Below are 21518 nucleotides of genomic sequence, written 5' to 3'. Positions count from 1 at the left end.
AAAATTCTTTCAAGGGGTATTTTGAAAACAAAAGTACATTAAAGAGAGATCCTAGTATTGTGTCAGATGTCGAGAACATTCCTAGGAACATGGTGATCACAGAATGCAATAAAAAAACAATGCGCAAACAGCATACGATTCTTTTAATACAGAAACAAACATTTGACCAAAGAATGCATTCTGGTGTTGAATCGCTTCCAATGAAATCTAAAATCGCACAGAACACGGCCACTAGGTCATTTTGCGTCCATCGCAATGCTGCCATCCCGGTCTGCATTCGACCCAACTTCGCGCTCAGCCGCCGAACAACCGAATCCACTGAGTCACCACGGGGGGGTCCACTTACGGCGATTCATTCACATTCCCGCACCTACGGGAATTTTCTTTACTAGACTGGTTAGGTAGCCCAGACTTGCGTTTTTTTAGCAATGCCGGTAGAGGAAGCCTCCCGAAGCCATTGGCGGCCTGCGCACTTCCTCGCAGGCCAGGCGGGCATCAACCAGCTGGGCGGCGTGTTCGTGAACGGCCGGCCGCTGCCGGACTACATCCGGCGCCGCATTGTTGAGCTGGCGCTGATGGGCGTCAGGCCGTGCGACATCTCGCGACAGCTGCTTGTCTCGCACGGATGCGTCTCCAAGATACTGACGCGCTTCTACGAGACGGGCTCCATCAAGCCAGGCTCCATCGGGGGGAGCAAACCCAAGGTAAGGGGGTTCGTGGCCTTTCTTTCCTTCTTCATTCCTTTCTTACTTTCCTTTTTCTTTCTTTTCACTATACTTCCTTCTTTCTTTCTTCTTACTTTCACTATTTATTTCGTTTCTTCTTTTCACTTCCTTCCTTCCTTCCTTGCTTCCTTCCTTCCTTCCTTCCTTCCTTCCTTCCTTCCTTCCTTCCTTCCTTCTTTCTTTCTTTCTTTCTTTCTTTCTTTCTTTCTTTCTCACTTTCTTTCTTTCTTGCTGTCTTCCTTTTCTTCCTTCTTTCTCTCTCTCCCACGGCGCGGGTGCGCGATGTCTTTCTCCCTCGCTCAGGTGTCCAATCCTCAGGTGATGCGGCGCATGCTGCGCTACAAGAACGACACCGGCCCCGGCTGGGACGTGCGGCAGCTCCTCCCGCACCACCAGCAACAGCAGCCTCACCAGCAGCACCACCAGCCGCAATCACAGCACGCACAGCCAAAGCACCCGCTTGGCGCCGGTGTTGACCACGGCCTGGCCTCACCTCCGTCGGCTTCGAGGGTCCTGCGATGCGCGGCCGAGTGTTCAGCGCTCGCCTCACCGACCGGTACGCAAATCTTGCGGAACATGTTTTTTTCGCACCGTTCACTGTTCGCAATAACTCCAGGGGCCACTGGATGTGCTACTGAGACGTAGGTATAGTGGTGCATCTGTGGTACTGCACAACCTCCCATCCTCATCCAGGGTGTGCACAAATGTTCTCCTGGTTCTGTACAGATCTGGAACTTGAGTGCTGTACACATGGGCAGCTATACGTCCTAGCGCAAATCCTGTCGCCTAGGGATGTTTGACCTACGCTGTACGCATGCTCTCGCAAACCAGTCCCCGTACGGCAATGAACTCGGCGTTCAGTATCGAATCACGTTCGCTGTTCTTTATGAGGAACCTTAAGAAATGAAGATATGTGTAGACTGAGTGCTGATTAGCTCTTCACTCTAAACACGTAAACCACTGAGCACAAAGTTAGTTTGCACTTCTTGTTCGCACGCATATTCCATAAAACTCACTCTACATAATGAGGAATTACTGCTATTTTCGCGCAATTTACTACACGAAAGAGATTTTGTACTAACCTTTACACATTCTAACCTGAACAGATCGAGTTCATTGGTTTGTGTTTTATTTCCTGTTCTTATTTTATTACTATGTAACTAACCGACCATATGTGGAGCATTGCTTGCGCAGATTTAGCTCTGCCCATCATGTGAGCTTTCAGTGAAGCTATTGAATTGAACGTATGTGCCACTGTTTATTCTTATTTTGGGTATTCCCCTGTGGCTGAAGTTATAACCCGGGCTATTACTGCACCATTTTTCTAAGGATATTTTTGTCGAGCTCCAAGTACGGCTATTCCTGACAGTAAGTAAGTGCAAGAAACGCCGAGTCTTTTCAAAACAAAGAAAACCTTTTATCTCTTATTCTTGACAAATTAAGATGAACATTGTCTTGAAACTACGGCGAACCTGAAGCCGAACGTTTTCGAAAAGTTACGACGTATTCCGTCAGACTAGAATCAAGGAGAAAAACTTCTCCAGAAATTGTCAACGAGTGGGATTCGAACCAGCGGCGGACAAACAGAGCGGCTTCGTTTCCCAATGCCTTAGACCCCTTGGTCGTTGCCGCAGCCTCTTGCGCTGCCTGTTATAACTGGTAGCCTCTCCCAACGTCTGTCCGTAATTGTCATCTTCGACATCGTTCATCCGCTAATGTGCCGCGAATATTTAAGACCTTTGCAGATCGGGCGATGGCTATGGCCCGTCAAATCGCGAAAGCAGAGGTAGACCCCGAATGCACTACCCAGTGCTAAAAAATAATCGGCTGAGCGTGGCGGCACATACGTAGCGTACCAAAAGTGGTGAAGGAAGTCGAGAGCCCTATCCACGTAGCAAAAAACAAAAGCGGCTGATAGCGGAGGACCCGCCGCGGTGGCTCAGTGGTTAGGGCGCTCGACTACTGATCCGGAGTTCCCGAGTTGGAACCCGACCACGGCGGCTGCGTTTTTACGGAGGAAAAACGCTAAGGCGCCCGTGTGCTGAGCGATGTCAGTGCACGTTAAAGATCCCCAGGTGGTCCAAATTATTCTGGAGCCCTCCACTACGGCACCTCTTTCTTCCTTTCTTCTTTCACTCCCTCCTTTATGCCTTCCCTTACGGCGCGGTTCAGGCGTCCAACGATATATAAGACAGATACTGCGTCATTCCTTTCTCCAAAAATCAATTATTATTACTGATAGCGGAGGCTCTCCAAGGGGCCAGAGTAGCCATCGAGACGATACGTGCTTCTCGGCTTGAAGGACACAAGTGGGCGAAGGCGGGGCATGTTCAGCACCCATAAGATGTGACCAGTACCCCAGTGAAGTCACCAGAATACATGTGTCGTCCTAGGACGCGCTACGCACTTCACGCAATACATTTTCAACTACGAAAAAGACAATCACTTTTTTATGCACTGCTTTTCCTTCTCCAACTGCTTTTGACTCCCATGAGTTTCTCTCTTTTTGCGCGTCGAACAGTGGACGTGACGGGTGGCCTGTCCGAACCACTACCGCTCGCTGTAGGGCCCTACTACCCGAGCCCCTACCTGGCGCTGCAACACGTCACCACCTGCCTGCCCCCACTTTCACAACAGCCGCACCCGCCCCATCCTCAAGCGCGGCAGGCTCACCAGCAGCAACAGCAGCAGAATGCATTGCAGAACGGCCTCGGCCAGATGGCGCTGCCTTCCACCTCGTCCGCCATGTTTGCGGCTTCCGCCGCCTCGCGGCCCTCGACGTCGCACAACTCCGGCGGGCTACTCTTCCAGAGGAAAAGCCGTAACAGGCCGTAGGTACCTGGCGCGTAAAAGATCACTAATTTCAAACCAGAATCAATGACTGCATTGAAGCTCCGGTAACTTGCATAAGTGGAAATGTATTAGACAGCTTTAGCATACCCTGCACCGCGTTACCAGGCACCTTTAGCACACCCTGTACCACGTTACAAGGAACCTTTAGCATACCACGTACCGTGCTACCGTTATTAGAGAGTTATAGCTTAGCGTGATCCGCGATGTGCTACCATGAACCGCTTCCGCGAAGCGCCTCTTCACATGCGCAGAACGCCCTGAATACGTCAGATGGAGCCACGCGCCCATCGTCTGCGTGCACGCTTGCCGCGTCGGAACCAATCAGCGCGTACTCAGTGGTGCCCGCGGAAGCGACTCACGGTAACGGATCGCGGATCAAGCTAAGCTATAACTCTCTACTGTTACCTGAGTATCGTGAGCGCATTGTCGGTGCGCATGCACAGATCACCTTGTGGGCGACAGGTGGCGCCAGGTACCCGGCAGCTGCGCGCGCGCCTACCGCATCGAGACCAATCAGCGCTGTCGCAGTGGCGATGGGCGGGCTTTCGGTATTTCGGTAGCGTTAAAGGTACACGGTTTGCTTTAGGTGTCTACCATTACCATTATCGGAGTACCGGGAGCCTGCCCACCGTCAGTGAGCACGCGCTGATTGGTCCCGATGCGGCAGGCGTACGCGCAACTGCCGGGTACCTGGCACCAGAGGCGCCCAAGAAGGTGATCCGCGCATGCACATTGACGGCGCGCGGGCTCCCGGTAGTCCAGTAACGGTAGCAGTAACAGTGTACTCGGTATGCTAAATGTGTGCATTATCTCTGTAGAAGGTGTCGTCATGACGTTTAGAGCTCTAGGACTTTTAAGGGCACTTGACAGTCCATGAGGGCGCTCTTAATTTGAGACCTTGGCACTCATGACATGACACGTGAAGACAAATGTAGTGTAGTACTATCGTTGGCCTGAGATGCTCTGGCAGGGAGGGCAGTTAACTTAAGGATGAAAAGATCTGCCTTAGTAGAAGGGCAAGCCCTCCGGTAGATCCTCGCCTTGAATATACCACCCGTGATGGGAGAAAGAGACGACGTGGCACTGATTTGCCCGCCGTTCTTTCTCTTGCTGTTGCGTAAAAAAGTTAACTAGCTTAGCAAGCTACTCGAGTGAGTACAGAAATAGATATACGTAGACCTCTAACGTAAAAAGAGTCGAGTTGACATGGGCACAGATTTAATTCTACACGCTTTTTACAAAGGCAAATGGAATCATTGCAGAACTTTGTTAAATAGGGGTAGAGAGAAAGTTTAAATATCACAACTTCCATGCAGGTTAGAGCAATGATATCAGGTTTAGCTGGCTCATCTCGTCGCTGTCTACGAGTTGCCACCATGAAACAAAGGTTGGCTCTGCGGAACGCACTTCGTTTATGTGGCAAAGCACCGTTTACAAGACATTTGTTTTACATTTTGTTTACTATTACGGTAACATCTAAAAAGAAGTTAGTTTTCAACGCAAAAAACAAAATAAAACAAAACATAAAGTCACCGAAGGAACATAGAAATATATAAACCTACACTCCTGCGCACATCCACTTATAAACATGCATACACGCGTCCGATCCTTCTGTGACGTTCGGGATTTTGCGCTGAAAAAGAACTTTTCCCACGAACTGCCTTCGACTAATCTACATCATACGGCTGTTAAAAAACACATTGTTAAAGGCAGTATTAAGCAATGCTTTATTATTTAAAATATTAGCATCACTTCAATATTTTGTCACCTTTTGGCAGTCTTTCCATCAAGATTTATTTGAAATACCAAGCTGAAATGAGACGACCTTGCGACAAGCCGCATTCAATTGGCAGAGCGATGAGCTCGTATTCTGAATCAGCTGTATTGGTCATACAGGACATAATTAGTTCACCCCAAAACGTGAGATTTCTTGCGAAGACACAACCACACCCAAAGCCACACGTTCTCCACGCAATTTTTTCAAACTCGTGTTCACACAGTGCCCCCAGGTCACACAAGGCGCTTGTTCTTCTGTCCTCAGTACAAAAAGAGCGGCATGCCTAATTCTGCCTACTTTGATTTTGACAACACCACGAGGTTTGTTCTCTAGCTAGGCTTTTTTTCCCCAATGGGGTGTATTCCAACCACCCTGAATTGGCGCCGTGTTTCTACAGCGATAGTTGTTAAAGGCCCGCCTCTTGGGTTGTGCGCCGTTGTTGTAGTAGTAGTCGGCATAACCGGAGTGTGGTAACTGCGGTAACCATAAAAAGAAACGTAGGAGGGTTGTAATGGCGTCACCCTTGACGTCCCTGGAAGGCGCATGGCAACGCATCACGCTGAGTGGCCTGAACCCAGTTAAGTTAAAAGTGATGGCGTAGGTCATATCCCACTCAGCTCCTCCCACTGCTGTGACGACTTCCCGTAACATACGCTTTGAATTCGTATTTCAGCATTAGTCCAACATTTATAACACATCTCCTGCAACTTCTCAGATGATAAGACTTCCTTCTTGACTATTAGGGACTGGAAGGAAGTGCTACTTGAAAAACAAGTAGGTGTCATAACTAAAAGAGTGGTATATTAACTGTACTTACGTGCTTGTCGCTCTTAAAATTCTTAACGTCAATATAATTTGAAATGAAAATGCCTCGACACTTCACTTCACTTCAGTGTTTTCGCTCTGTTTGCCAGCGATGAATAACCAATGGGCCGAAATCTGCACGCTATTAGGTTTAGAAATAAACGTAGGCAGAGCCGATACCACGTGGAATCAGCGGCCAATCACTGACTTTCTTCTCTGTGTGCACGCAGAGAATCGAACGAGGTCGACTCTGAGGATGACGGGGAAGACCAGGACTCCTCAGACGAGCAAGCGACGTCCAGGAGGCGGCCTAGCGCAAGCAGCAAGGGCGTCACCTCCTACTCCATCGAGGAAATCCTCAAAAAACCAGGCGACGCCACAACCGGCAGGTCAAAGACCTCCGCCAGGAGAACGCCTTGGAACGCGGATGACGTTAACGCGAGCGGCACGTCGACACACCATCCTAAAGGTGAGAGGGCGCTATTTATCAGCGTCGTTTCCTATTATTTTAATGCGTTGGTATTAGAAACCTCATCGGGAAAAGAATGCGTCGTCGGTCATATGTATACATTCCCAGGACAGGAGGTGACAACTGTACGTTTAGATCTGTCTTCATTTCTTCCGTGTCGCCGCCCCTAGACACCTTCAGGGAAATACCTAACCGCCATGGGTAGAGGACACCGAGAGATGTCTGGTTGTGTGCAGGCAGACGTGCAGGGGTCCGCAAACATAATCATCAAAGAATGAGAAAATGATTAAAGCTGTTGATGTACAGGCATCAACAGCTTCTAATTATATCGCATACTCTACAGAGAATGTAAATAGGCGTCCCTTTGAAATTAGGTTATCCAGCCATCTTTCAATGCTAGCATTCTGCTTATAGCATCCTCATATCTCAAGGCTTGGCCAGCTTGATCTGAAGCTGCAAAATAACAGGCACTTACCATATGCTTTTCTGCCTTGTTCTTATTATATTGGTTATTTTTTGTTTACAGTTGTTGCTCGGCAGTTGCCAGAAAGTTTTCTGTAAGTCTGAGGTCATACAACTCACATTTCCTCAAAACGCCTGCGGGGACGCGATGATGATGGCTACCTGGATTAGCACCTGCACACAGAAATTATCCCGCTCCATTCATTCCGGCACAAGTTAAAGGAAAGATCGCCGAAAGGCGCAGCATGTAAGCTTTCTTCCACGACGTGCAACGTGTTATATTGGCGTCATTTCTTTTTTCACCGTTTCCTTCTATATTTTTTCATTAATGAATATTACGGTAAACAACGGAGGCACACAAACTTGTAGAAACCTTTTCTATACCAATTTTGTCACAGGAGTGTTCTCCCCCCCCCCCCCCCCTCCCATGGCGGACACCTAACAGCGAAAGACTTGCGATGCTTAAATAGAAGAAGGTCGTCCTTGTGTAATAAGTTAGTATGTTCACGCAGTGCGCAGTAGAAGTAGGCGGTAGGACGGCTCGACAGGGTACCGGCAAGCTATCTCAGGAGGCGAAAGATCTGATTAAGAAACGTCAAAGCTTGAGGGCGTCTAACCATACAGATAGTATAGAACTAGCAGAGCTATCGAAGTTAATAAATAAGCGCAAGGTGGCCGACATAAGGAAGTTTAATATGGAGAGACTCGAGCATGCTCTAAAGAACGGAGGTAGCCTAAAAGCGGTGAAGAGGAAACTAGGCATAGGTAAAAACCAGATGTATGCGTTAAGAGACAAGGAGGGCAATGTCATTAGCAATATGGATAAGATAGTTAAAATAGCCGAAGAGTTCTACACAAATCTATACAGTAGCCAATGCAATCAGGACGTTGCTGATGGAGACAGTAGCGCACAGCAATGCGTCATCCCGCCAGAAACGAAAGAGGAAATAAAGAAAGCATTAAGGGCAATGCAAAGGGCAAAGCAGCTGGTGAGGATCAGGTAACAGCAGATCTGTTGAAAGACGGAGGGGAGATTCTGCTAGAAAAACTAGCCAAACTGCATACGCAATGTCTTATGACCTCGACCGTACCAGAAGCTTGGAAGAACGCAAATATACTCTTAATTTAGAAGAAAGGAGACGCCAAAGACTTGAAAAATTGCAGACCGATCAGCTTACTATCCGTTGCCTAAAAGGTATTTACTAAGGTAATAGCTAATAGAGTCAGGACAACCTTAGACTTTAATCAACCAAACGATCAGGCAGGCTTTCGTAAAGGATATTCCACAGTGGACCATATTCACACTATCAATCAGATGATAGAGAAATGTACAGAATATAACCAACCCCTATATATAGTCTTCATTGATTATGAGAAAGCATTTGAATCAGTGGAAACCTCAGCAGTCATACAGGCATTGCGGAATCTGGGTGTCAATGAGCCTTACGTCAAAATCCTGGAAGATATATATATATATATATATATATATATATATATATATATATATATATATATATATATATATATATATATATATATATATATATATATATATATATATATATATATATATATATATATATATATATATATATATATGAGCTGTACAGCTACCATAGTCATCCATAAAGTCAGCAATAAAATTCCAATAAGGAAAGGCGTCAGGCAAGGGGACACGATGTCGCCAATGCTATTCACCGCCTGTTTACAGGAGGTATTCCGAGGCCAGAATTGGGAACAGTTGGGGATAAGAGTTAATGGAGAATACCTAAATAATTTGCGATTCGCTGATGACATTGCCTTGCTGAGTCACTCAGGATATGAACTGCAAATCATGATCAATGAGTTAGACAGACAGATCAGTACGTTGGGTCTAAAAATTAACATGCAGAAAACCAAAGTAATGTTCTACAGTCTAGCAAGGAAACGGCAGTTCACAATTGGCAATGAGATGCTGGAAGTGGTAAAGGAATTCGTCTACTTAGGGCAGGTAGTGACAGCTGATCCGGATCATGAGAGGGAAATAACTAGAAGGATAAGAATGGGGTGGAGCGCATATGGCAGGTTCTCTCAGATCATGAATAGCAGGTTACCAATATCCCCCAAGAGAAAAGTCTACAACAGCTGTATCTTACCGGTACTCACCTACGGGGAAGAAACGTGGAGGCTAACGAAAAGGGTTCTGCTTAAGTTAGAGACAACGCAGCGAGCCATGGAAAGAAAAATGATAGGTGTAACGTTAAGTGGCCAGAGTGGGTGAGGGAACACGGGTTAATGACATCCTAGTCGAAGTCAAGAGGAAGAAATGGGCTTGGGCAGGTAATGTAATGCGAAGGCAAGATAATCGCTGGTCCTTAAGGGTAACGGAGTGGATTCTAATAGAAGGCAAGCATAGCAGGGGACGGGGGAAGGTTAGGTGGGCCGATGAGATTAGGAAGTTTGCAGGCACAGGGTGGAAGCAGCTGGCAAAGGACAGGGTTAATTGGAGAGACATGGGAGATGCCTTTGCCATGCAGTGGATGTAGTCAGGCTGATGATGATGTTCACGCCACAGCAGGTTTTTTGTCTCTCGCTGGCCACATGGACGAATAACTTCACTGCTGACGTCACATCCATACAGTTCATAAAAAGGGCAGTTTGTAAAGTTTGTAGATCGGAAGCCTAGGATTAACTGCTCTAGTCATATGGGCATGAAACCTCACGTCCGGGAGAGGCGGCCAGCTGCACGACTTCCCTTATGTTCGTAATGCGGCGGCAAAACATTAACAACTTTGCAAAACCAACGTCATCTGTAGACGTCGTCATGACCACCGCCAACGAGCACTAAAGGCGCTGCTAAGTGCTTCTGTCCGCGAACACCTCGTAAAAAGCGCCCCCTGGCCATCTCGAGTGGTTAACGAAGCGTGCCGGCCCATAAGCACCTGTGGTCAGTTTCCTTACTCCAGTGGACATTAAGCGCACGAAACTATGCGCCCAAGCAGCCACGATGCACTCTGGTCTCCTCACTCTCATCCCTCGTTCTCCACTAGCCACACAGAGATAACTTGATGTCGACACACGATGAACGGTGTGTCGTTATATACGCGCCGTTTATGACAGCGCCGCGCGCCCCATAAGCAGCTCGTCAAAGCCAGTTTTCCACAAGAGCTGCTGCGACGCGACCCTCTCCATCTGTGCGGAGCTGGCCAGACGAGAATTCAATTAGTTCTCCCCCTCGCCCGCGAGAGGCGCCACGCGCCACCGACGGTGCGCGGCGGCGGTGCGCCGCGCGTAGCGCGCACGCGCCAACCGTGATTATGGCTGCTGCTGCTAGCGCCACGTTGTGGCGGCAGCGATAGGTGTCACGCTCCGCGGCCTCACGGACGGCTCATTTCATGGCGATTGGAAGCTGACGACAAAAACGCGGTTAATCTCTTCCCCCTCCTGCTTCCAGAGGGCGCCCAGTGTACACCCCTAGGGGTGCTGTATGCCTTACCCTCTTATCCCGTTGTGTTGTGTGAAAGCCAACGCTCCCCTACTCAAGGCACCGCTTTTCATCTTTACTTTCTGCCGTTATTTTTTTATTTTTTTCCAGGACGAGGCCCGCGGGAGGTATGAGGGAGAATTCCCGGAGGGCACTTTGTCCGTCCAGCGTTGACTTTTTCAACCACGCCGCTTCAGCGGTCATCTTTTTTTACTTTTCTTGGCTCCCTTTTTTGGGGTTCTTTGCTCTCAGCACTTGTGGCAGAAGAGAGAGGGTGCTATGGATAGAAACCAGCAAGCCATCCTGCGGGCTTATCATGGTGCGTTGGGGAGATCGATCCTGTCCCCCGGGAATCTCTCGCCGCAAATAAAATGACGTGTCGAGTGGCTCTTGAATAGAGGGAAAACGAATTTAGATTTGTGTCCACTGATAGCAGTGCAGACCGGTGCTCGCGGGTCCGCCTCTCGAAAATTGATGCGGCCCTCAGGAAGTACCCACCGTGAGGTGCCCGGGCATTTTGTATCATTGGAAGGTCGCTGTGTCAGTGATTTTTCTTTTTTCGTACAATTGTTGTCAACATACCGGAAGTTTCACTCGTGAAACAAATCCAGAGATGTCGCGTTTTGTATGCTCCCTGATAAATAGGTACCTTCACGAGTTTTCCACGCAAGGAGGTCACTTGAAAATCAGCGCAAAGAAAACTAAAAATAATTATTTTACAGCTGATACAAGCTGCTATTAGGCACCTAGATTTCACGTCGATCTATCTATCAGCAGATCAGACGCGAAGCAGGAGTCAGAGGGCTCCTGGTCTATTAGGAGCCCTATCTAGTATCAAGACCCACACTTCTTTTTTTTTGGACCCTGTAAAGTTTTTTACACCTTCTCCTCTTAGTGCTGAATGTCTAAATTTCGACACACTTAATATCAGAAGGATCACGTTGGGTTTAAGGTTACAACATGTACTGAAGTTAACCTGATAATCTAGATGCCCTACGGCGTTCGTAATTAGGTAAGAATTTCCTTAATCTGTTTTCACTTCACGCCTACGTATTTCCTGCGCTCCAATCGTTTCCCAGGCCTGGCAAAGCAGGAACAAGAATCGAGCCTGGAGGCCGAAGTGACGTCATCCTCGGCCGATGCCGAGTGCAACGGTCTTCCACACGTTGCATCCCAACAGCACCTGGCCGAGCAGACGACAACCGCCGCCGCGGCTGCAGCAGCCGCAGCCGCAGCCGTAGCCGCTTTCCAGCCGCAGGCAGCCGCGCTGGCCCTCTGGGCCGGCGCCGCGGCCGGTCCGGGAGGTGTGGGCTTCGCGTCATTCCCGTTCACGAGGTTCGCGCCCATGATGGCGCCCTTCCCCTGCTCCTACTTCTCGCAAATGGCCGCCATCTACCCGCACGCCCAGCAGCCGTCGTCTTCGTCTTCGCCCGCCGTCGAGTCGTCGGCGATCGCGTTGGAGAGCAACGTCGTGGCCGACTCGGCCACATCGCCGTCGCCAGCGGCGGAGAGTCCGCCGAGTTCGGTGCATCCGAAGCCGAGTACGCTGGCGCTGAGCCCGTGATATGTAGCTTCGCGCTCGTGTTGTTGCTTTCCTTGTAAACTTGTTGGGGAGTTTTAGCAAATAGAGCGACTTTAGTGTTTGACATGCGAACGGAGAGCTGGGTCGGTGTAATTTTATTCGAATCGCATTTTTTGTTTTTCTGGCTATTCGTCAGAGGCTGAAGAGACGGCTCGGAAGCGGGCGGAGTGGGTGAGGGTACAAACTCGTGTTAATGACATCCTAGTCGAAATCAAGAGGAAGAAATGGGCTTGGGCAGGGCATGCAATGCGCAGGCGCGATAACCGCTGGAACTTAAGGGTAAAGGAGTGGATTAGAAGAGAAGCCAAGCGTAGCAGGGGTTGGCAGAAAGTTAGGTGTTCGGATGAGATTAACAAGTTTGCGGGGAAACGGTGGGCGAAGCTGCCAAACGACACGGTTAATTGGAGAAACTTGGGAGAGGCCTTTGCCCTGCAGTGGGCGTAGTCAGGTTGATGAGGATGATGATGGTGATGATGAATAATGAAGAGCGAATACGGCGTGTAATGTCGCTGCATCCAAAGTTGAACAACGGGAAAAACAATATTAGAATAGAATTGAAATAGAACTGCCCTATTATCCTGGCTCTGAAAGAAGGTAGGCTGGTTTTCTGAGGCCTTGTGCAGCCTTGTTTTTTTTTATATTTAAGCTGAAGCAAGCGCAAGCACTTCTGCAGTGAACCGTCGCCAAGGCAGTTCATTCGATCAAATGTGAAATGTATTGCAGCGGCTTGCAGCAGCTGTTCTGATGACGCGACAAGAAACATTGCAGGAATTATGTGGAAAACAAAAGTGCGAAATCATACATAATGGTCACTTAAAGAGGGCTTAAAGAATGACCACGTTCCGCCTTGATGACACTGCGTTGCAGTCATTCTCAGCACAGGAGATTTCCGCTGCGAAATGAGGCATTCAGTGCAGCGTATCGTTTTAGCAGCGATCCTACATAAGAAAGAATTCGCTGTCAGGTAAATCCTGTTGCCGACAATATTTGTTGCTAAGTGCTGCCCGGTCACTAGCACATTGAGGTTTGCGCCGTAGGCAGGTCATATGAAAGTACGAGCATGACACTCTTTCCACCTAGCATGCTTAGAGCTCGGCTCGAAAAAATAACTTACCGTGAGCGCACTTTCCGTGTATCGTATCACGGTTAACTTCGCGAAAAAATACATCAGGCCAGTCAGGTAGCGACGAATGCAGCAAACGCACTATCGATAGTGCCGTTCGAGAACTGTAGACAAGTGCGTGAGCGTATGTACCGACCTATGCCTTGCGATGAGGCTCGACATTATCTGGCATTGCTAAAAACTAAAGCAAGGCCCTCGGCTGCGCTCAATACGACTACGCGATGCGCGTCAGTTTCTGAAAGAGGTGACTGAAAATGAAACGTCGGAAATCAGTTAAAACACTTGTTTCTTCGCACTAAAGCTCTCTCTACTCTGGTGTCAGACAGCGCGCTAGGAATCAGTGCTATTGACGGAATGTCGCTCTGAGTGCATGCATCGTTTCCTAACATTGTTACTGCAAAAATTGTGCGAATAGATTCCGTGCCGACTGGATAGCTGACTGTGTAAATCCCCTGGGAACATGCAATTTTTCGAGCCTTGCAGCGGTCTATAGTCATCATAGACAGGAGGACCATTAGGGCTAGTCACTCGTTCACAAAGATCGTCATCGATTGAGCCGCGAAGAGAAACGATAATCTGTGATTGTTGTTTTTCTATTTGCATGAGTGTGCGCGTGAGCACAAGTAACTGCAAACATTATGTCGCATTTTTATCCTAATTTCCTAGTCATGACGCGATCAAATCATTCCTGATAACACTTTGCTACGGGAGCACTACTCCTCAGTGTAGACGTTAAAAGCTATACCCGTTCGCTGTCGTTGTTGACGGTTGCCCGGAAGTAAACACAATGTATTCCGCGTGGTGATCTCCTGTTTGTCGCCCCGAACGATGCCAAATGAAATGGTAAGTGTTGTCAATAAAGCCGAAAGCGTCTGATTTGTGTTGCGTTGTTTATTTGAAACACAACAAAATTACGAATCATTTGTTTTACACATTTCTATTCTAAAAAGAGCATACGCCTTCTTGCGATGACAACGATTAGACGCAGGCAAGTAGGTGTGACGTTTGAAGTCCTGTAAGAAAATTACTGGCCTCCACTGACCCTTGGCGATGAATGAACAGAAGAAAATCTGGCGATACAGAAAAAAGATCCAGAGACGAAGAACTCATTCGTGTAAAAAAAGAGAAGTGTTTGATGGTCCTTTTTGTCTTTGTTTTGTTTTCTGCTCCCAAAATTCCTGCCCCGAAAGTGATTTTACGCTTTGAACTCTTCCCATTGGAGCCAGTCTCTGCCATATTATTTAACAAGCCTTGTCTTGCTCTGCCAATGACCTGTGTGACAAGCATAGCCCGCTATAACATCCGGGCTATAATTAAAGCATAAATTTAAAAAGAAATATTCTTGAGAGCGGCTTTTTCTCAATGCATGCCATAGGAGTGAGTTTCAAGATATTGAAATGCGCCGTGTTTATTTGATTCGATACACTGTAAGGCACTGCAAAATGCATAGAGGTTGCTTCCTGCTAACTAACACAAGGTTTCATAAAAATTGGTGGTGGTTTAGCATTGCTAAGCATGAAATATTGTGCGAAAGCAGGCTTTTCGCAGGCAGACACCATAGCCACGTACAGCCCCCGTCAAAAGTATATAGTCCAAGGGGTTTGCTTCTAAGTTGTTTAGCGGCTCTCCCTAGTATAGTCGCGAGCATAAAAGATTAGCACAAGGCTGGCGCTCTGCCGTACTTTGCGAACACACCTGAAACTCTTGTTGTCTGCGTGTTCATAATTGCAGTGCCCAGCGTTGCTCTAAGCCGCACCGGTGACACGTCACTAGTGCTAATATTTTTTACTCGCGACTGTAGTACATCTAGCAGTGCAAAGCTTGGGAAGACTGAGGGCTCGAAGCGAAGCCATTCCTCTTTCGAGAGATTGCGGTCGCTGAGGATGCATAATGAAGCACGCTACAGGCCTCACAAGCAAGCCCCCTGGGCTGTATACTTTTGACGGGGAAGGGGGGGAGAGAGAGAGGGGTTATCATGACCAACATGAGCGCGCACATCGAAGCGCGTGGCAGATAGCCTCAAACCCTCCTTGTGGCGATATGCAGCGGCCGCTTTCAGCAAAAAAGTGCAGAGGGTTAGGCCGCTACGCATTATGCCTGCATCCCTACCACGCACGTATTTCTGCAAACGCAGAACATAACGTCCGTTCCTGAACGTGATTACGCCTAATCATCCGTAGGTTCAGCAATGCGCCCTTGCGCAGTGATAAAGGAGGCTGCTTTTCCGCCTCATCATTTCTGCTTTCGCTTGCAGTTATAAATGGGGTACTTTTGGCCAGTCGTTTTCTCTGACGCCATTTTTTTTTTGTCTCGGCGAAGACAAGCTACTGCCATACTTCAGCGACAGACGCAATATTCTTTTGTAATGCGAGGCCGACGATGGGCAGGGTGCCTTTCAGCGAGCAGAAGACAATCGTAGATAGGTTTTTAAAAGGCGGCTCTCAGCGAAATATTTCTTTTGTGACCGGGCGGCCGTTGAACACCGAGAAACAGGATCGTCCAAGCATATCGCACCGAAGGACGACTGGAAGATGAACCGCACGACAGGCGACCACGCACCACCACCCAGGTTGAAGATGTCACCATTTTTGGCGCTGCTAACGACAATCCATTTCAAACGGCGAAGGGCATCCGTAGTGCTCTTGACCTGAGTCATGTGATTGACACGACGGTTTGGCGAAGTCGCATTGCCACCCAGAAACCACTGCTCGCGGTAGTCAACAAAACAGCTCTATCCAAGTTCACCATTTACCAGCGTGGCTGGACAGTGAAAGAGTGGAAGAACGCGCTATTTTCCTCAATCAATTATTTTGAGCCGCTGCGATCAACAACGAAGAGTATATGGCGCATAGGGTACGCACGTTTTAGCGCGCAAAACATCAAGGAGGTTGTATACCAAGTCGAGGCACAGCAGAGAATGTGGGAGTTGCGCTTTCATGCGATGACCATGGGTCATTGGTCAAAACTGACGAAAATTTCAGCAGCGCCACCTACTGCTCAATATTAGACCAAGAAATGATTCCGTATGCGCTGAACGGACAGCACCTGTATGGCTACTTACTTCCTATAGGATACGTCGCCTGTGCATAAAGCCAATTATGATTGCGGGAATCCTTTTGGAGGAGCCCGGCCTTAGGTGCCGACTTAGACATTACCGAACACGTTTGGGGTCATACGAAAGCAACCTTTGCAAGCTCGCTTTGGACTTGGGGACAACCGGGCAACTGGGAAGAAATACAAGAGGACTGGCAGCGCCTTCAGGAAGACACTGCTTTCAATGGGTTTTTGGTTTTCGGCCTTCGAGTATGGAGAGCACAACTCAGGCTGCCCGTGGCATGCCGCACAACTCGGACACCCACTGCAAGGAAGTGCAAATAAACACTGACGAGGCTGTATTTTTTTTTGCAGTGTTTTATGTGAACTTATTTCACTTTGGCAGGCGTCAATAAAATATTTTTCACCTCTGTTCCATGCGGCTTCGTTCCGTTTCAAATGCAGATGGTGATTCCGCGAAAAAAATAATTACTTTCAGTGCTTCCATTTCTCGGGGAACCATTGAGAAGCGTGGCCTGCATGGAGCGATTCTTGCGAGCCAAACGCACTTGGCCTTGCCTCGGAACTTTCACTATCATGGGCAATCATCGCTCCCGTATCTTGCGCCCGTGTTCCAGGGTAGCAAGCGGTCGCGACGGCGCGATGAGCACGGGCGCGCACTGCCAAACCCTGCGATGATTAGCTGTTATCACGTTCAGGTGCAGACGTAATGCTCCACGTTTGCAGAAATATGCGCGTGGCGGGAGTGCAGGCAGAATGCGGAACAGCCGAACCCTCTCCACTTATTTGCTGGAAGCGGCAGCCGTGTATCGCCGCAAGGAGGGTTACGGGCTATCAGCCACGCACCCCCGTGTTCCTGCTCATATTCCTCATTTTAATACCTGAAAGTACGATTGAGGTTTCAGCTGAACCAGGGAGAAAGGTATGTGCATCTTTAACTTTTTAATTGTCAGTGCAAATTCGCCTAACTACGGCGGCGGCCCGTTCTCCAGTGCAGCCCTTCTGCAGCACTGTTGTCAACGCCAACGCGTATTGCTCTAGTGCCTCGTTTCTGCCACAGCGTGGTCGAGCCAACGCATGCTGCGCACATCTGTCATTACCGCTATATAGCTCAAAGCGTGAATATTAGTTTGTTAGTAGTAGCCAACGCATGCTGCGCAAATCTGTCATTACCGCTACATAGCTCAAAGCGTGAATATTAGTTTGTTAGTAGTATTAGTATATGCAGAAGACGATGTGCAGTGCAAAGCGCTAGAGTTTAACGCGAGGTGTGTTCAGCTGCGACGATATGCCTTTGTTACGAAAACTGTTTGAGGCTCTTGATTGTTAATGGCTGTCTCTGACAACCAGTCCGCATTCGGTCTTCTGTGAAACAGGGTTTCCCACTGTCCCCACTCCTGTCGCACTATACTTGGAGCCACTTCGTCTAAGTGTTGTAAACAGTGCAGCCGTCAGTAGTTTTCGTATTATGGGCCACGAACTGATGTTATTAGCTTATGCGGATGACCTCGCGTTTTTCTGCGCTGATAAGCCAAGCATTGATGAGGTTATCCGTTTAATTGAAGACTTCGGTGCAGTGTCAGGAGCTCGGATTAACCGTTCTAAGAGATGCGGTCTCTGGTTTGTCATGTGGGGAACGGCAGCTGCTGAATATGCTGGCATGCAGTGGACACGTACGCCACCAAACTACTCTGCTTCCCTTTCAGTGCTTATAAGCACAGTGCACATTACTGGAGATGCCGCGTAGCAACTGTTCAGCGCTCTCCTTAGTTTTGTGCCCCATGGTCTCGACTTTTGGCAGGGTGACCGCATGTAATATGCTTCTCGCCACAAATTTATGTGCTGCTAATTATTAATTGCACAAGACTTTATATCCAGCATTTCCACAGAGTTTTCACTACTTTTGTGCGGGATTCGTTTTTTGAATTAATCAGGCATGATAAGCTTTTCCGGCATGTAAGCGCTGGCGGCCTTAGATTAGTCCGCGTGTACGTACGTCCGGGAGGTAGTCTCACGTTTGATGTTTATTCGGGGTACTACGCACCCAATAGTGCATGCATTCTTGCAAGCTCATATTTTACCGACCTTAATTGTCTTCTGATGTTTCTGATCGTCCGTGTTTTGTAGGGATTCATGCATGAGGTGTATTTGGCTGTTTGCTGCCTATCTGTTTGGTTTTCCCCTGAGTTCTTTTTTGTCGATGAAACAGTTGTACAAGAATTTAATTTGCATGCTCTTCCCTCCGCCTATGTACCGCTCTGTGTAGTTTGGTTTACCGGGACATATCGTACTCAAAAGAGTGCGTAGAATGCCCATCTCGCCATGCACAAAAACATTTTCCTAGAATCTACACACTGATACATTACCGGTCAAAACATGGCTAGAGAAAAAGGGTATTTTTGTGTCTACGGTAAATTGTCGCCTTAGTGATGCTCCTGAAACGATTGAGGATTCTGTTGTCAATTGTAAAGATGCAGTATTTTTCAGGGACATCATGGAATGCACATTGAAAAGAAAAGACATACATCGCATTCTGTACGATATCTCATTGCACTGTCATTTGTTGATGAACCTTTAGATATGTTACCTTTAATTGGGTTACACAGTCCATGGAAAACACGCATAATGAATCGACATTGTGAATGTGTTGTTTCTGCAAAATACCATTTCACTAGAATGACTGCACACCTAAATGTATTGCATGCACAGGGAGAGTTTGAACCGGAGTGGCACTCACTCTTGGTGCTGTGCTCTTTAGTGCCATTTTTTTTAAATTCTTTGTTGCTTATATAAGTTCGCATTATGATGTATCAGCTATTTGTTATGCACTTTTTCCTCGTGCTTGGTTACTGACGTGTGATGATTTTCCACTGTTTTCTTACATAGCTGATGTACACAAAACATGCCATCATTGTAATAAATACTGTTCTGAAAAAAAAATTTAGGGGACACTCAAGCTCCGTCTTGAGGGTATGACGCGATAGCGTAATGGGTTATGGATTCACTACCTAGGCCAACCTGCTACTTTTTTATTTGTTAATATTTCTGGAATTTTTCGCTCACGGCCAACGCCTTCGACGCCGCGTGAACCTGATGCTGCTAATGCTACGTACGTACGGTGAAACGGACGCGCGGAGCGGAAAACCACGTAGAAGCGCTGCCAGGCGCCTTGCCGAAACGCGCGGGACTCAAGTTGCAGTCGTAGTGCGTCGGCACATCGTTCTCGACAAACCCGATGCCACGAACGCCAGCATATCTTCCTCGCCGAACGAAAGGGCCGCCAGCTTCGTGGTGAACGCGCCTTGGATGTGAGTTGCGTTGTTCGCCGCTCACCTCGGGATTCCTGCGTGCCCGCACGGCCCCACTGCGCCCGAACGAGACGAGCGGGAGGCGCTGCCGTCGCGCGCTATCTGTTGGGGCAGTGGCGCACATTGCGAGTACGAGGAGGAGTGGTTTTAGTGGGCGCCGCCTGATGGCGCCACGTGCGCGCCAAGCGAAGAGGAAAAGTAGAGGAAATGTATTTTGCTACTCGCTTAACTGCGACTTCTGTAATTTCCATGCTCATAATTACTAATATACACCACAACACATGTCTCTAAAGCACCCTTCTAAGAGAACACCGTATTCACTAGACACGCCTTTGTTCATTCCAAACCATCAAGCTGGCGTGGTGGACTGGTTTTGTGCTCGTCTCGCACTCCGGAGGCCCTAGCTCGATTCCCCAACTCGACCAGTTTCCTATTCGGCTTTATTTATTAATGCTTCTGGGATTTTTCGCTCGCGGCCAACGCCGCCGACGCTGACACCGGCTTTTCTGCGATACGAGGCCCTCAACGCTATCGCGTTAATGTAACCTAGCGCTCTCGCGCAGTGATCTGCGAGGATGACCTGTTCGTGCCGAGGCGGGTTCGACTCCCAGTCGTGAATGTTTATTTGATTTATTGCTTTCTCTTGGCACAAACCAACAAACACCGCAAGCATCGTCGCTGCCACCGTCGCTCTCGTCGTCATCTGAAGCCGTCTTCAGCTCGCAAACGAAAACAGTCATTGTCCAAAACAAATCCTAGATGGTCAACAACGCTGCTGTCAAACCTTGTCCAAGAAGCAGCTCCTTTTCTCGGGACATCGCAACCACTGGCATTCTTAATGCGTGACGCAATTATCAAATGACTAGTGCCAGGAGTAAAACATGCGCTAAAGGGGCGAATCGCGTATATTCAAGGACAACTATATATACCATCTGTAGTGCTGAAAATCGCAAGCAAGGGAAATGCCAGCAGCAACTCTCTTGGCGGTGAGAGCAGCTGAATGTCGGGCCGGACGAGTGTGGCTCGTCATTGGCGATATTGGTACTATCTTCCATGAAGAGCATAGCTCAGGTTTGGTCGTTAAGGCGCTAAAGGTGACGAAGAACTTTCGAGATAACACGCGAAAAGCACCGACAACACCGACTATCGTAACTGTTGCGGCGATTACGATCTTTCCGGAAAAATTAAATCGCGTCTCACTCTGGAAGCGAGCTCTTGTTATTGCCGTCAAGCGATAAATGGCCCATACCCGCTGTTGGGGATCCACTAAGATAGAAACGGCGACTGCTCTAAAACGTTTTTGAAGAAAAGATATGAATGGAGAAGAGCAGATGAAAATCAAAGTGCTCAGGCAACACGTCGACGGCCATGAAAACACGTGGGAATTAAAAAAAAAACATGCTATAGCAGCATTGTGTCATCACTGTACGTATTTTTCTGCGGGCGCAAAATTTATTAACATTCAGCAACTTAACATGGCAACTGCGAGTGCTTCTTACCTGTACCGCCGCCTTGATCAGAAGAGAAAAAAATATGACCAAGCACTTATCCGGACACTGAAGGAAGAGGAAGACGAAGCAGAAGACCGCACCATGCCCGCAATGTTGAGTTCTCACGTTGTTCTCGCTACGTTCAGCTTCTTCCTGACTCCAGTCGTGGTAGCCCTGCCACAAGCGCTTAGCGATCGGTGAGACCCTCATGTGACCTGAACGCATACACTTATGCTAATATTATCAAATGCCACCAGTTGCGCTCTACAGGATGTCCACAAGCTCATGGGCCATGTAATACAATAGTTTGATTCTTTTGTGGAATTGGACAAATTGCCGGGCTAGTTGGTAATGATCCATTCTTGTAATTGCCTGCATTAGCTAGGGATTATGTTGGCTCCGGGTCCA

The 21518-nt window shown here is 48.1% G+C and overlaps 1 protein-coding gene across 1 annotated transcript; it reads left to right on the top strand.

Annotated features, from left to right (window-relative positions):
* Window positions 1–560: 560 nt before the first annotated feature.
* On the top strand, window positions 561–12117 carry LOC144097030 (uncharacterized). Its single transcript, XM_077629820.1, has 5 exons — window positions 561–704; window positions 1029–1281; window positions 3247–3556; window positions 6390–6628; window positions 11633–12117. The coding sequence occupies exons 1-5, from the start codon at window positions 576–578 to the stop codon at window positions 12115–12117; spliced, it is 1416 nt and encodes a 471-aa protein (XP_077485946.1). The 5' UTR covers window positions 561–575.
* The last annotated feature ends 9401 nt before the right edge of the window (window positions 12118–21518 follow it).

Source organism: Amblyomma americanum, chromosome 7 (assembly GCF_052857255.1).
Source record: "Amblyomma americanum isolate KBUSLIRL-KWMA chromosome 7, ASM5285725v1, whole genome shotgun sequence".
Classification (NCBI taxonomy): domain Eukaryota; kingdom Metazoa; phylum Arthropoda; class Arachnida; order Ixodida; family Ixodidae; genus Amblyomma; species Amblyomma americanum.
This window is presented reverse-complemented; position numbering and strand designations above follow the sequence as displayed.